The sequence below is a fragment of the Cyprinodon tularosa genome, unplaced genomic scaffold (assembly GCF_016077235.1).
Source record: "Cyprinodon tularosa strain WSP-4 unplaced genomic scaffold, ASM1607723v1 ctg52, whole genome shotgun sequence".
NCBI lineage: Eukaryota > Metazoa > Chordata > Actinopteri > Cyprinodontiformes > Cyprinodontidae > Cyprinodon > Cyprinodon tularosa.
The window spans coordinates 2,685,129-2,701,759 of NW_024039252.1; the positions used below are offsets into that span (position 1 = coordinate 2,685,129).

At 37.5% G+C, this 16,631-nt stretch overlaps 2 protein-coding genes across 2 annotated transcripts; one reads left to right on the forward strand and one right to left on the reverse strand.

Annotated features, from left to right (window-relative positions):
- Positions 1-2,903: 2,903 nt before the first annotated feature.
- On the forward strand, positions 2,904-14,880 carry efcab14 (EF-hand calcium binding domain 14). Its single transcript, XM_038303816.1, has 9 exons — positions 2,904-3,580; positions 4,839-4,987; positions 5,098-5,243; positions 5,499-5,597; positions 5,679-5,786; positions 9,965-10,117; positions 10,591-10,684; positions 10,774-10,905; positions 12,241-14,880. The coding sequence occupies exons 1-9, from the start codon at positions 3,357-3,359 to the stop codon at positions 12,414-12,416; spliced, it is 1,281 nt and encodes a 426-aa protein (XP_038159744.1). The 5' UTR covers positions 2,904-3,356; the 3' UTR covers positions 12,417-14,880.
- On the reverse strand, positions 13,676-16,129 carry znf830 (zinc finger protein 830). The gene has a single exon (XM_038303817.1). The coding sequence runs from the start codon at positions 16,046-16,048 to the stop codon at positions 15,053-15,055; it is 996 nt and encodes a 331-aa protein (XP_038159745.1). The 5' UTR covers positions 16,049-16,129; the 3' UTR covers positions 13,676-15,052.
- Between the last annotated feature and the right edge of the window lie 502 nt (positions 16,130-16,631).

The window sequence follows — 16,631 nt, forward strand, 5'->3', positions numbered from 1 at the left end:
TAAACATCTGAAATATATGAGTTTGTATGTAATGTATGAATATAATATACAAGTTTCACTTTTTAAATGGAATTACTGAAATCAATCTACTTTTTCATGATATTCTAATTTTATGACCAGCACCTGTAGTTTGCATTCATATACTATCCCGGGTTTGTTTATGTTCACATTTTTACAGATTTTCACTATAACATCTTGGTTTAAATCAGGTCATAACTTTTCTAGGTTTTGTTTGATTATTTAACTTCTGTGTTTTATTTTGGTGAACTTACCTTACCTGTGCTTCAGGAGGAAGTGTGAACTCATCTCCTGAAAGGTCACGGGAAGGTACCAGAGGAGGGGGCCACATTGGCCAGTCTATCTCACAGTCATGTATTTCCGTATTACCAGTTGCCGAAATTGGCTTCCACTAAAGGGTGTCTGTGCACTCCCATAGAGATAGGGTGAGGAACTCAACCATCGAGGAGAGGCGCTGGTACTTCACATCGAGAGGAGACACTTCGGACGCCTTTCCTCTTGGGATCCTTTTGGGCGTCTGGGGCTTCTTACATTGCAGCGTCCATAAAATCTGTAATGCTCCCTGCATGAATTTTAATAAAACTATTTATATGCATAAATCAAGCAGAAAACTATGGCGATAGCCGTACTGCTCCACTTGTGAAAGCAACATCTGTTGGGCTGTTTTTGGCATCAAGACAATTATTCTTATTGCCACATCGCCAGACAGGACACTGTTAAAAAGAAAAATAAAGAAATTATGACTTAGCTGCTTTACAATTATTTGTTACTTTGTTTTAATTTTTGTTTTAATTTTTCGGATAAAGCAAATACAGTACATTGAAGCTTGTGGTTCAAAGTTACACTGGTATAAATACGTTTAAAAGCCACTGTATGTTTGAATAAACACACTCTTTGAATTATATGTTGATTGCCTATATCAAATTATATAAAAAAAAAACAGTTTCATAAATTATACTAAGGCACAGTCTATTGTAGTGATAAAATGTAAACTAATTTAAAAAACACTTCACATTAGACACTGTTGTTGTCAAGTGATACTTCACTGTATCCAATATGATGATAGTGAAATAGCCTCTAAATAATATAATTTTATCCACTAGTGTTCATTTCGGATGAGGCAGGGCCATGTGCCAAATGCCAATGGACAGTGCGTAGTATGGCATTCCGGATAGTCAAAATGTGGTTTTGTCTAGTCAAAATGTAATTTAAGATAATCTGGAACGTAATTAAGGATGGTCAGACGAAACCGAATTTATGTTAAAACGGCTTGCCAGAGGACGTTGTACCTTTTCGCTCCCTCGTAAAAAAAAAAAAAATGCACGCTGAGACTTGACAGTGCCACGTTGACACAAGAAGTGTTTGAGGCTCGGTGGATGGTCGTTTGGTGCATGGCGCGTGTTTTGAAGCTGCTTATGGAGAAATGTCTTGGGCCGTGAGTAGTGAGGAAACAGGAAGCGATTCTTGTGGGATGGAAGAGGGAAATAGTGACAATGAAGGTTGGAAAATAGCAACATCAAAAAATGAGAAAAAGCGGAAAAAACAGAGATCAGTTCAAGGGGAATCTAGTTCAGAACAATCCAGTGATGATCATTCCATACATTCCACAGCACAACAAAATGAATTCAAAGTCATATTCAAAGTCGTTAATCAGGCAGACTCTTTTACAAATTGGAATCCGGTTCACTTAACAAAAACCATCAATAAACTTGTCGGAGAAGTCAAAGGTGCCAGAATTCTGTACAGTGGAGACCTGCTAATTAACTGCAGAGACAGCGCCCAGCAAGGCAAAGCAATACGTATCAACAAAATTGACGGGATAAGAGTTCAGTGCAGCCTAATGGAGAACAAAAAGATCAGCAGGGGAGTCATTGGAGGAGTTCCTCTAAAAATTTCTGAAAAAGAGATTCTGGAAAACATAAGCGGTGCAAAAGTAAAAGAAGTAAAACGGTTAAAAACAACAAGAAACGGAGAAAGATCTGACAGTTTATCTGTGCTAATTAAATTCGAAGAAGAGCAATTACCAAGCAAAGTATTCATCGGTTACATAAGCTATAATGTCAAAATCTACAATCCTCCACCATTGAGATGTTTCAAATGCCAAAAATTCGGTCACGTTGCAGCAGTTTGTAAAGGGAAACAGAGGTGTGGAAGGTGTGCAGGAGAACATGAGTACGGAAAATGTGGAAAAGAAGCTAAAATAAAATGCTGTAATTGTGGTGGAGAACATACTGCTGCCTATCGCGGCTGTGAAGCAAGCAAAAGGTCTGAGGAAATTAAAAAAATGAAATTTGAGCTCGGAATAACCTACGCTGAAGCTGCAAAAAGGATCCCATCTCAGTCAGAAAAACCCAAACCTACAGTTCAACACACAGCAAATTCCAAACCTCTAGAGAAATCTCCAAAAATTAATGAAGACTCACTTATTGTTAAAAAGACAAATTTTGTTCTTTTCATGGTAGAAGTAATTAATTGTACTGCACAGACAACAAAAAAAACGGAAAAAATCAAAATAATAGTGAAGGCTGCAGAAAAATATCTGGACATTAAAGATTTGAACTGGGAGATGGTTGGAAGTATGATGGGAGGACCGATGGGACCATCAGAAACTGGCAGAGTTAAGATGACCTAGAGTAAATTAAAATTATATGGGCAAATGTGATTTAGTATTATGTTGGTTTAAGTTACACAGGTTTTTTTTTTTTTTTTTTTTTTTTTTTTTTTTTTTTTGGGGGGGGGGGGTGAATCGTTTCCTGTTATCTTGCTTTACTCCATATCAGTTGGTGGCGGTAATGCACAATTCACAAGTCTGCCAACCGCCATAAAATCCCATAAGAAGAAGAAGAAGAAGAAAAAAAATGCACCGGAAATTGCGTCATTGTCACTCAACCAATCAACAGCGAGGTTATTATGCGCAGGGATTTGCAGGTTAAGCAGTATTACTCCTTTATATGACTTTAACGTGTATTATTTTGTATATATATGTGTATTTTTTATGAGCGTTTTGGAGCAGTTGCTTTCTAACTAAAACGAGGTAAAGTAAGAACACGGAAGTTAAAGCAGCTAGAATTGGCAAACGTTAGCTAGCTGAGTTAGCTTAACAGACATGACGACCCGGTAGCTCACAGAAGCAATTTCTGGGTATAATCAACTAAACAGACTCTAAAACTATTTATGAAGATACATAGTGTAAAAGAAACCAATCGGATTACGAGCCCGATGTTTTCATATGTCACTTTTCTACATTACGCTGTTTGAGTTCAGGCTAGTAAGGTACGATTAGCTTAGCTTTTATATAAGCGACAACATCCGGCAAACTGGACAAAACATTGGATTTAATGGGCTTTAAATCGGGTTTGGCCGGTTCGCTAACCCCACAGAAGAAGATGAAAAAGAGAAAAGAGCTGAACGCCTTGATCGGACTCGGGGACAGTAAGAGAAAGAAGACGAAAAAGGGGTCAGGTCACCGACTTCTGCGAACCGAACCACCGGGTTCAGAGTCGGAATCCAGCTCTGAGGAGGATGACTTCAACAACCTGAACGGCGTAAATAGCTTTGGAAAGTGAGTGAGCTGCTGTCTTTTTTTATACGTTTGTGAGAATAATTGGATTGCATCTGGGCCTCAACTAAACGATGTAAAATTAGTGCTCAAATTCCAAAACAAAGATTATACATATTCTCTTCTCTAAAAACACTGTGATGTACTTATGAGACAACACACTGTTCTTTAATAATTGTCAGGAAAAAAACAAACAAAAAACTTAAGTATTAGTTTTACTTATTTTAGCTTTAAGTTATGACATTAGACAGATCCCTCAAATGGTTTCCTATTATGTTACTTTAAAGTCACAAACCTCAATTAACTGTATGCATAATTTATGTGATAAATGGGTAGGAAATTACATAGTTTTAAAAACTTGATGAAATATAAAATCTGACACTCATCTATTCACTCTGCTTTGCCATTGTAGCCAGTTCCGCTGTGAAGCTATAAAGTATTAAATGGAGACCCAATTGTTTTCCTTTCATAAGTACAGCTGCTAAAGCATCTCAAAGACCAAGAAATACTTCGCAGTTCAAATCAATTCAAACTTTATTTATAAAGCACTTTTAATCGATTTAATGGAAAGTGCTGTCCTCATTTAAAAGCATGATTGATATCCAACATAGAATATACATAATTATTAAAACTTTGAGTGATGAAGCTGTGGAGAAGTTTGAAGGTTTGGTCATAAAACGGTATCTAAAATGTAAATGTTTCACAGAACACTGTTTAAACATGTATCCTAAAATGGATGCTTATTTTTCTTCTCTTATAAGTGCTTTTAATGCCTCAACAGAATTTTAATCATGTCTGAATATAAAGGGTACTTGATTCTTGAATTATGCCCTTTCAGGTTGAAGAGAACATAGTTTCACTGTACCATTTGTATAATGTCAATAAAAAATGCAATCATTCAAATATACAAGGAGAGCACATCTTGCCAAATGCCTTTTTTATTGTTAAGTAGCAAGATGGTCTTAAGTTGTTGAGAAATTGGATGGAGCAAAATACAGGAATTCCTGTAAGGAAACCTGATAGAGGCAGCACAACACTAGGTAAAGGTTAACCTTCAGGTTATGGGTGTGTTGACAAAATAGGAATTTGGTCAGTATGAATACTCTTGCAAGCACAGGCTTTAGCAACTCATTCTTTAAGAACAGTTAATTTCAAATATGCTTGTTATTCACACACAAAACCCTCTAAGTGTGCTTCAATGAATAATAAAATAGGCTGTTCAGTTTTAAAGTCTAATGTTACATGTCTCTTCTTTTAACAGAAGAAGCTACTCACAATGCTGCAGCGTGTGCTACCCCTTGTTCCTGTTCATCATACTAGCTGCCTGTGTCATGGCTTCTGCTGGACTGATATGGATGCAGATTGCACTGAAAGAGGATTTAGACTCACTGAAGGAAAAGTGGCACAGCAGTAAGTGTGATTGTCATAATCACCTTTGATTTTTACATTTCTGTTAATATTCTATCTAGCTGAGGTGTTTTTGTCACTGCTTATAACACATGATTTTTTTATTTTTGAAGTGGAATCCACCCAGAAGGCGTCGTCAAATGAAATACCCAAATTAAACGAGGATCTGAAAGACGAGGGGAAGAAAATCGAAGAGATTGAAAACGGGGACAAGGGGTTGAGCAGACTCTGGTCTAACCTAACAGAAGTGAATCGAAAGGTCAGTTACGCTTATTACGCTTGCAATATCTGCTTTTTAAGTGCATTTTTGTAAAGAAAAAGCTATCAGCCAACATTCAAAAGTTTTAACTTTTGCTCTGTTTTGTTTTGACATCAGACAGTTTATTGCACTTTTATAACATAAAAAAGTGTGAACAGATTTATATATTTTCTGCAATGTACCTGCAGTTTTTCCAGAGGATTTCATCATACAATGTGCACTTTTAGCTAAACTGTTCTGTTGCAACCCAAACAGATCACCTTTCTGGATTCAGCTGTCAGCCATTTGAAAACCAGTCTGAAATCGTCTGCTGATTTAATCGGCCTTCCAACCACTGTTGAAGAGCTTCAGAAGGTAATGTCAACAGAAGTTTGAACTTTGACGATGTGTTCTGAATTTAGTAACTACATGACACTTTTTTTCTGTCTCTTTTAGAGTGTTGCCACAATTGGCAGCACACTAACAAGTGTACAGCATGATGTGGAAACAATGAGAGCTTCTCTTGAAAATCAGAAGAAAGAGGATGAGTCAAAGAAGACCATGGTAATTTTAAGCCAGACGCATCCTCTATAGTGCAGTACTGTGACATTATTTTCTGAATGGATATTCATCCCAATCAATGTTGAATTCACTTCTCAGTGTGTACTTCACATTTTGCTTGATGGTTCAATGAACAATAGAGAAAAAAGTTTAACTCTTTTTACTTTTTTTAAATGAGAAAACTCACAGTATTAGTGAGTGTATGTAAAACACCCTACGTTTTTTTATTTTATTTTTGAGAAAAACAAAAAGCAGTAGCGAGCTGAATATCTCTCCAAGGTAAAGACGTAGTGTTCAGTCCAATCCCCCTTTTCAAACACTAGATGGCACTTATTTGGGGGCCTTTGTATGCAAAGCTGCAAACTATTGTGGAAAAATGGCCAAGGGGTGTTACATTATGGTGCTACCTGTTATGTCCTGCTGGTTGATCATCCATAAAATGTTGGTTCAGTGCTGGTTAGGTAGAAGCAAAATGGTCTTTAACCTCATCTCTGCCATAATCACCACTATGACTTTGGTGCGGAGAGCTTTTTTTTTGTTAGTTTGTTTTGTGCCAAAGGATTAAAATTAACTAAAAGGACCTCTTCTAGAAAGGAGTGGTGACTTTAAGGGACATCTTCTCATCGTAACATGTATTTTTGCACCCTAAAGTGGAGGATATTTTTAGCTGTAGTGGCTGAATGATCTTGATTTCAGATTGTTGTTCATCTTTATGTTAACAAAAACAACATTTCCCAATTTTCCCAACTAAAATAGTCTCCTGCCTTAAAGGTGTAGTGGAGGATTGTTGCAATTTTTTTAAAAAGTCATCCCGATCCACTTTTAAAAAAAAAATACAACCCTGTACCCGCTCCAAAGAGGGAACACCTATTAAACGCATGCAAGAGCATGCACGAGCCCATTTCTACACATGCACACTCAGTTTATAAGTTACTTTTTGCATCGCTCAGACAAGCTTACTTTCCAAAAGAAGATTTGCAATTTTTCCACTGTGTCTCACTCGCTATGACTCACCGGTAAGTGAAAATGGGGATGAGAACATAGGACGGCTTACGTAAAGTATCACCAGAATGATTGACAATTAGGAGGACCATTTATTTTGATGATAGACCCACAAAAAAGAACATCCTCCTCTATACATTTAAGCAAAATGTTTTTTTTTTTTTTCATGAGCAAATCAAAGTACTTTTTAATCAGTACAAATTGTGCAATGATTTCTTTTTCTTGTACATATTATAAATTGTAGCCATAATGTAAATGCTGCTAAGGACACCTTTTTTCATTGGCACATAAAACAACATTAATGTCAAATAATATTATCTAGCATGCAGGCGACATGAGGTTATATTTTAATCTTCTTTTTATTCATAGTTGCAGGATTTGTTTTGTTAAAAACCAAAAAATCTACTACCTCACATCAAGACGTGTTGTGTTGATTCTCCAAATCATGGCTTGAATCCAAATGAGAAGCGCTGGTGATCGCTGCCACAGCCAGATTAATAAGTGCTTTAACCCACGCATGTAAGCAGCTTGGCAGTTCTTGTCAACCCTGTGTTAAAGGAGACGGGGGGATAAGAGGGTCCTGTCATTCTTTGGATCAATGCCTTGGCTTTGCATTCATAATACATTAAACAAGTGACAATCTATTTGGAGAGCTTCGATGCTATGAACTAAAACTAGGTCAGATATCTGAAAGAATGGGGAAAAAAATATCTTCCTGTTTTTCTCACATGCAAAACAAGATAAAATAAGAAAATCACCAAATATTTGCATATTGATGTATTTCTATTACCCTGACTTCATATTTCTTTCTTGCCTGTAGTTTTACCAGCTAAGTTTATGGCGGCTTTGAAAGGTGTTAAAACCCCTGCTTCGACTGCAAGTTTTTATGATGTCTAATATAAAAGCAAAGAAATAAAAAAACATCTGTTTCAAGGGGAAAAAATGCAGTATTAGGGTTGCATTAGTGTCTACAACCGGTCTGTAAAACTCTAAAACATTTTTAAATTCTATTTCTGTCTTTTGTTAGAAGCCTATTAGTATGTCACATCTGTGGTTGATTATATTTGCTCTGTCTTTAAACATTTTGGCACTTGATGATTGAGAGGTTATATCCTGTCCATTATGTTATCCAGCATATTTTTGGATCTGGGCCTTAAGCTTCACAAAAACCTCAGTTTCAGTTAAAGCTGCAACAGGTATAGGAATTCTATATTCACCTTTGTATCATTATATACAATATTATAACAGCAAAGGAATGCTTCGATTTCATTAGTAGTTGGCTGATAAGTTCCAAATGTTATGAGCAATAGAACATGGAGATTTAATGTATTCTAATGTTAATCCACTTAGGTGGTTTCATGATAGCAAAATGCTCACATCACAGATATTAAATTTCTAAATATCAGGGTGTATGAAGGATAAAAAAACGGACTACATTTATCCAAACTGATATTGCTGATTTCAGTATTTACCAATAACATCTCCATGTTCAGCACAAGCTGAAAACACAGCCGTTTACTTTTCCAAAGCGTGTTGTCATCCAGTAATATCTTTCCAGGAGAATCTGTTGATAGTGGTAATATTTATGAGCTAAATCATGGGATGTCTGTAGATGTTTACTGTTGTGAACCTTCGCCAGCAGGAGCTGTTGCTTGCCCACCATGCGAATCATAGTTACAAATTTTCCCAGGTGCACAAAAGGTCTGTCTGCACGGATGGGCTTGGAAGCACAAATTCCACAATTTGGCAGCGCGGATCACGTGGACACATCAAGCATAATCCATGCTTTACTTTCCAAAATGTTTGAATTAAAGGAATAGTACACCCAAAACATGATTAGCCTTCATTTTCTACTCACCCCCATGCTGAACAACACTCTGGAGTACTTTTTGGTATCTCAAATGCATCTGGAGATCTGGGAGGCTTCTTGCTGTCTGCTGACATTCAAATAATGGAGGTCTATGGTGCCTGAAGGCAGAAAGGTCCATAAAAGTCCACAAAAAACGTGTCAATATTCCTCCATACTGCTCGTCCAATGTATTCAAAGTGTCCTGAGTGGGTAGCATCCAGAATTTACTCGAAACGAAGTCATTTAGAATGTTTTTAGAGCATAAACAGTAGTGTATAGGATTTCCTAAAAGCGCGCGCCTGCGTGTTCACGACGCTACGGAACCAGATGAAAGTGCGCATTCAGCGTCTGCTCTGCCGATAATATAAGCGTAGAAGAAGAAATGTGCTGTTTACCTGTGCAAAGAAAGAAACAACGAAAGAAAAATGTCTGAGGACTTCAGTGTTGAGGAAGAGCATGAGTTCTTTGCCGAGCTGAATGCACACTTTCGTCTGGTTTGGTCTGCCGCGGTTTCCGTAGAGTCGTGAACGCGCTTTCAGGAAATCCTATACACTACTGTTTATGCTCTAAAAACATTCTAAATGACTTCGTTTCGAGTAAATTCTGGACGCTACCCACTCAGTACACTTGGAATACATTGGACGAGCAGTATGGAGGAATATTGACACGTTTTTTGTGGACTTTTATGGACCTTTCTGTCTCGGGCGCCATAGACCTCCATTATTTGAATGTCAGCAGACAGCAAGAAGCCTCCCAGATCTCCAGATGCATTTGAGATATCAAAAAAGTACACCAGAGTGTTGTTCAGCATGGGGGTGAGTAGAAAATGAAGGCTAATCATGTTTTGGGTGTACTATTCCTTTAAGTTGTTTTCCAAAGTTTAATTTCATAATATAACATCCCCCCTACCAAAAAAAAAAAAATTATATATATATATATATATTTTAAACCTCTCTGAAAACAGTGGCTTTTGCTAAGTCAGACAGATTCATGGAAAATCCAAGTGGGGCTTGAATTTACTCCAAGTTAATCAGATATACTATATTTATGTTTGGTGTGATCTAGAAGACTGAATGCTGAATCAAGTGGTGCAATAATAAAATTACTGTTGTGTGCATATGCATGAAGGTTTTTCCAGCAATTTGTGTCATCGGTTAAGGGAAATAGTTTTAGAATTCTTGACCAGTCTTTCTTTTTTTATGTAGCCGTTATATGTTAACAAGTAAATATTTATTCCTTTTTACTGAACAGAGTTTATGCCCAGATTGTGCTTGCACATGTGTTAAACACTTAATTGCACATATATTTACATCATGTATCATTTTGGTAGGACATCACAGACCTAAAAAGAGCCATGAGTGAGGTCAATAAGACGGAAGAGCAGCACCATATGTGGACTGATGAGCAGATCCACATTCTCCTGTCTACAGTTGCAGATCTTCATCAAAGAGTGGCCTCATTGGAGAATGGGTCAAAACACAGTGTGAGTAATACCCTAATTCTATGGTGCCTTAAATATAACTTTTTTTCTCCACTGCTATATAAGTTGATCGACTCATCAGGATATCAAAATGAGTTTTTACTCAGTCTTTTAAAGAAAAATGTTTTATTTAAAATGTTTTTATTACTCAATTGGTTTTACTTAGATTTTATTTAGTAGGCTATGGTCGTCACTCAATATAAAAATAAAACATGTATGTGAAGCTTCCAAAAAGAATGTCTCATGTCAATTTCAGAAAATTAGAAGTCAACTGCTCCACACGATTGCCAAAAATATATATATTTTTTTATTTTTTGCTTTAGGGATTTTGGTTCATGAACTCTTTAAAGTTCATTTTAAACATAAACGAGTAAGATGGTAACAGCCCAATACTGAACGTTTAACTCTATACTTTGAGTCTACAGACTCCAAACACACAGTCATTTAATTACCTTCCTCCTGCCATCTATTTGCAGTATAAAGATGAAGCAGCTCCAGTGACTGTGAACAGTAAAGGGCCTGTAAATGCGGCGATGGTGACAGAGACAACACCACCTCAGGATGTGGAAGGTACTAACTAGAAAAAAGCCAATTTAATTTCAGGACTTTCTTTCACTCTGTAGCTGTTTAACATGACCATCTGATTCTTCCTCTAACAGACATGTCTGCACCTCTGACAAAGCCACAAATAAGCAGACGTCCTCGCTTCTTAACTCCAAGACGATCGAGGAGGAGTGCCGGGACTAAATGTCCGAGGATGTTGTCCCTGCCGGGTGTCACTTCTCTATCAGGTCAAAAACACTGAACCTCTCCATTCGTTATTCTCAGTTTGAGGATTTTCCTTTAATGCTTATTTTTCAACATAGATGAAAAAGTAGCTGATGGCATTACATTTTATTTTTTAGAACTTGATCTCCATGTGCAATTTGGAGATCAAAAATTTGCAATTTTTTTTTATTTTAGTGCATTTCAACTTCCATATAAAGGCACAAGAAGATCAGAGTGCAGCATTGGAAATCTTTTCCAAGGATCACACAAGCATCCTTTAATTATTTATATTAGAAGTAAAAGCTTTGTTACAGTGTGTGAGAAGGCATTCACTTTGCACCGGATGCTCTTATTAGAAATCATTGCATGAAATCATGGTTTTCAGGGTTCAATATTAGCAATGGGAACACCTAGCGCAAATGAAGCCATGTTCCCTTAGAGCGCTGGCGTCCAAAGTCGGTCCTCAAGAGTAGGGTTAACTGGTTATTAATGATTCAGGACGAACTGTCTAAACTGGGCAGAACACTGGTTGGAGTTTGAGATATCGGTCTTAAAGAGTGATCAGATAATTCCTTACTTGTAATTTTTTTTTCTCAAATTCGGACAAGATTTCCAAATTGAGCATGTTCCATGGCAGACGGGTTGAAAGATCAAAGATTAAAACAAAGCTTTTTTGCTAGTCTTTGTTCAGCCTTCTTATAATCTGCTGAAATGAAGAATATTTTTTGTCATTATGTAACCATACCATAATTTTTCTCAGAAAGTTTTGCTCTCTCGTGCTCTTCTGAAGCCCAAATCAGTCAGACCTGTTGGAAATTGCAATAGTAGATACTGAATATTTTCAGATTTTTTTGGTCTCCAAGTTCCCTCTGACTTTTTAAAAATCAGACTATTAAATGGTAAATGGCCTGTACTTATATAGCGCCTTTTTTCTAGTCAGGAGACTTGACCAAAGCACTTTACACTACATTCATTCACCCATTCACGCACACACTCACACACTGATGGTGGCAAGCTACATTGTAGCCACAGTTGCCCTGGGGCTCACTGACAGAAGCGGGGCTGCCGTACACTGGCGCCACCGGGCCCTCTGACCACCATCAGTAGACAATGCAGGTGAAGTGTCTTGCCCAAGGACACAACGACAATGAAAGTCAGAGCTGGGGTTTGAACCGTCAACCCTTCGATTTCAGGGCAAACTTCAACATCCAACGCCACTTAAAGTGGATGGCAAACTTTTTAACATATTTCAGGTTTTTGTGGCAGATGTGTACCTTCTCTAAGCAATTCTGCAGTTTTAGCAGAGTAATAATAAACACTTAAATGTCAACTTTAATTGAATATTTTTCTGAATGCAGACCTTGAGAACCTCTACTGGAGAGCAGGAGTGGAGCGCAACCACCTCGGACTAACTTACCAAGACCTAAAGAATCAGTTTGGGGCAGCGACTCCCAGTGAACATGCTATGGCGTGCTTTGATGATGGAGACCGCAGGTACAGACTGGTGGAGCTGAGAGCTGCTGTGGGTTTGTGAGCTCCATGTCACTGACCGCAGTGAACAGTATGGAGCACCCAGCAGGGTCTGGGAGGGTTTGGGGATTTCGGACTTTTATCTGTAGTTGCTGCACCTTGGTGAACTAAGTATTTATCATTTTGACAGTGGTAAAAGAGGCACTGGTATGCCCTCTCCTCACACCTCCCCCACAAGTTCCACTTAAATATATTGTCAGCAAACAAAAATTGCTTAGATTTTAATAGTAATACGAACAAGTATTTGTATGTAAAATCTGATCCTTTTTAACAAGTTCCTAAAATTTTGTTTGTAAACATGGAATAAGTCATTTTTTCCCCATCCCACGTCTTTAACATGAAGTAACTGATTATTTTTATTTTTTTCTGTTTTTGATTCTGTGTCTCATCCTGATGTAATGAATTGTTTGTTAAACTATTTTAGGCTGTAGCTCTCAGAAATGTTCCCGTCTACATCAACACCTAGTTCAGCTCACTTAATATAATTACTGGAGAAGGACTTTTAATGAATGTTTACAAATGACTACTAGAAATGGCGTTTTAGAGGCTTTCATTGTGTTTTTGCACAGTTTCCTAACTTATCTAAGAAAAAACAATCAGATGTAAAAGCAGTCAAAACTTTTTCTATGCTCTTTTCTAAGCTAAAACTAAAGTTTAAAGCTCTGCTTGCCTTCACCTTCAGATATCCATCTGTGATCAGTCGATCTGTGCATTTAGCTGTAGTTTTGGTTTTTTGCTTTTCTAGTTTCCTGATGTTTTGCAAATTTGAAGGGCTACAAACTCCTTGCTAGAATTTTTATGGTTATTGAGGCACATGTAGCAATAAGTGATGTATTACAGGCGCACCGAGCTCACACTCTGTAAAAACCATCACTGTTTGCATTAATGTATATTTTATTGCATTATAAAGGTCCTACTTATGTAAGGATTCACACAAAGGCCATGTGGCCTGTTGTGCTCTGTAAAAATGTAATTTCAAACAGTTATATTCTAAAAGGGGTCACATTGTTGGAATTTAATTAGAGATCCTTCACTGCCTTTTTTTTTTCTTTATTTTTTGTTTTTCTTAAGTTTTGACCTGCTGGTTTTAAACAGATATGCTAAAGAGTATTTAATATAGGTATGGTTTAAAATCAAACTGAACATAGATGAAATAAAGGATTTCTCCAATACAGGTTAATCGCAGTAAATTGGAATGTCTGTGTAACCTATTCTAGTGATTTGAGTAAAAATCAGAAATTCATTATACACAGTGACATATTGCAAGCAGTTGTTTGTTCATTTGAATGATTATTGCAGCAAATAAAAGAAAACTCCATAAATTTTACTTTCCCTGAATGCATTTAGCATATATCATGACCCAAAAAAAACAACAAAAAATGGATTTAAAAAAAATATTCTGCCCAAACATGTCAATATGGTGTACAGTATCTGAACTCGATACATGATCAAAGTTTTGTTTGCATAATTGCTGCGCCTGCAGCATAGAAGGGATGCAATCTAAAGGAGGCATTGTTGTTCTTGGTAACTCTAATTTAGTTGTAAAACAGTATGGCCTCAAAATTACAGGGTTTTTTAAGGAAAGCTTTTGATGTCCAGCACTATTCAGATCACATTTGTGCCCTCATGGTGATGGATTTAATTCTTTAAAGTAATGTGGAGGACCAGGGTTTGCATACTAGTTGTGTAAGGTAAAACTCTTCTAGTCTGGAAGTAGGTTGTAATGACTTGCTGTGGCGACCCCTGAAAACAAATACATTTATAAAATTGTATAACTGATGCTGGCAATAATAGCGGTATTTATGAATTTAACAAATTACTGGTATTTAATCATGTACCAACAGTAATATCACCCTGGAGCTTATTGTGTCCTCAGTTAAAGGTTAACAGGATTGATACTTTTGACAGTGCAAATTCCATTGGACAATGAGGCTCTTTTTCTTTTCACTTAATTTTCCATTAATATCCTCTCATTCAGCTGTTAAAAGCCAGAGTTTTAACAGTAGATTTGTTTTTAAAAGTTCTTTTTGAGCTTATGTAGCGGAATTTTGAGTTTTCCTTATTTGTAAAGAATCTACATGAACAAGACTTGAAATGTGTCGCTGTGTATTGAAATTAGATCATTTTACTTAAATAATACCCTATTTTAGTAATTTAATTGTAAAATTGAGATTTACTAGATTATTTTTATGCATCAAAACATACTAGTTGCAACATTTGACCAAAAATTGTTTAACTTTGGATGCTTTAAGAAGAAAAAAAGGGGGGGTTCTTAGCAATTGACCCTTTATCAAATGAAAATGTATGACTTGTTTAAGTTATTTTTGTTCCCAAAAATAATTTTCTATAATGGTTTTTGCAGGACTGAGTTTGGCTTTTGTCACTGCCATATTTTTGGGTCCACGTTGCAACTGTAAATGTTTTTTTTTTTTCGTTTGAGCACCAATGAATAAAGTAAGTGAAAGGCTTGACTTTGTGTTTTTGTAATAAATTAAAGAGCCCTGGATTCTGTCACATTTTTACTGGTGTGTTGCAGGAATCAAATCTGAAATTTACAAAACATGGTGACTTTAAGTAAAACTATTTACATGTTTGGAAACAATTGTCAAATCGTGACCAAAAACATGATTTACAGTAACTTTAGGCTAGAGCTCCCTTAGCTCTCCAGTCCTGGGACAGAAGTCCCAGCAATCCCTCTTCATCCTCCTCCCCCTCCGCCTCGTTGTTTTCCTCAGTCTCCATGTTTTCATCCTTCCTGGGCTCACGTTTACTCTTCAACACATCCCTCTTGTCCCTGAGCAGTTCCACCCTTTTATAACACTCGATCTGTTCATCAATCTCGTCGATCTGTCGCTCAAGGCGCCCTTCTTCATCGTCCTCTGCCACAATGGCCTCAGACTTAGTGTTCACCTGTCGGATTTCCCTCTGAAACTCTTCCCACTCCTTGTCCATCTGATCCTTCGGGGCGTCGACGTTTCGGACCTTCGCGTCCCTGACCGGATCGTCGAAGAAACCCTCTGGCAGTGCCTCCGCGGTGTTGTCTTTCTTTTCGGCGGTCTTCTCCGCTACCTCTGCTTTAAGGATGGATCCTGAGTGGGATATAGCAGGCGTGGATGGGATGGAGCTGTCAAAGAAGTCGGCTGGCAGCTCCTCAGCTGGCTGAGCTGGGGGGTTGTGCTCATCAGTGTTTTCATCGTCGTCTTCGTCATAAACTCCGGCTAAAAGGCTCAATCCTGCAGATTTCTGTGAAGGCGCCTTTTCAGCTGGTTTCTCAAAGAAGTCTCCAGGCAACCCTGACCCAGACTGACCTGCTGCTTTGGCCTTTTTTTGAACTGCTTCCTCACTGCCCTGCATTTTCCTTTTTGTCGGCTGACTCTGTGGTACAGCTGGTTGACTCTTTGCTTCTTTCAACTCTGCAACTTTATCTTTATGCTGCTTTCCCAGAACGTGAGTTGGCCACAGCAGTTCAGATCTCACCTGCACAGAGCACAAGGAGCAGCTGAGGTGACCCAAACTGTTGTATTTAGCGAAAGGAGATTCCACGCGCTTCTTCTCGGTGTTTTGCCTTTGTTTCTCTCTCATAAGCCGCCGGAGTTCTTCTTGGTTTACTACTTTCTTTCCCTTTTTTGACGCCATTCTTGGTAACGAAGCGTGTTAGCTTAACCAGCTACTTACTTCCCAAACAGAATGTTGCCTCTTATTTTTCTGCAATAATGGTGGTTAGTCTCCACAGCGCCACCGCCTGGCAGGGAGGTTAATTCATAGATGATCCACTCTACTTATCTGCATGATTTTGTGGCGTTAGTATTGTCATTCAGGGACGGAGCTAGATGGCCCCCCATCTAGCTCGGTCCAGTAATTAACAATTACTTGACAACAATATTACTGTTGTTAATTATGCACATCAATATACCATCATTAGAGATGATTAGTACAGGATTCATGCTATTTCAGAACTAGAAAATGATGCGTCTCTGCAGGTCATCTAAGAGTCTTCAGTGAAATCATAGATACTGTAAATAACAATTTTACATTTCAATTCAATTTATGTAGATATTAGTACTTGTAAAAATCAATTAAATGTAGAATGATATTGATAAAAGTAGGTAAGTAATGACAATGAAAAAAAATGTTTGCTCCAGAACTCAAATGTCAAAGAATTTTTTATCAAATATAGCTTTTATCTAGACGGATGTTTAAATATATGCATATATTTGTT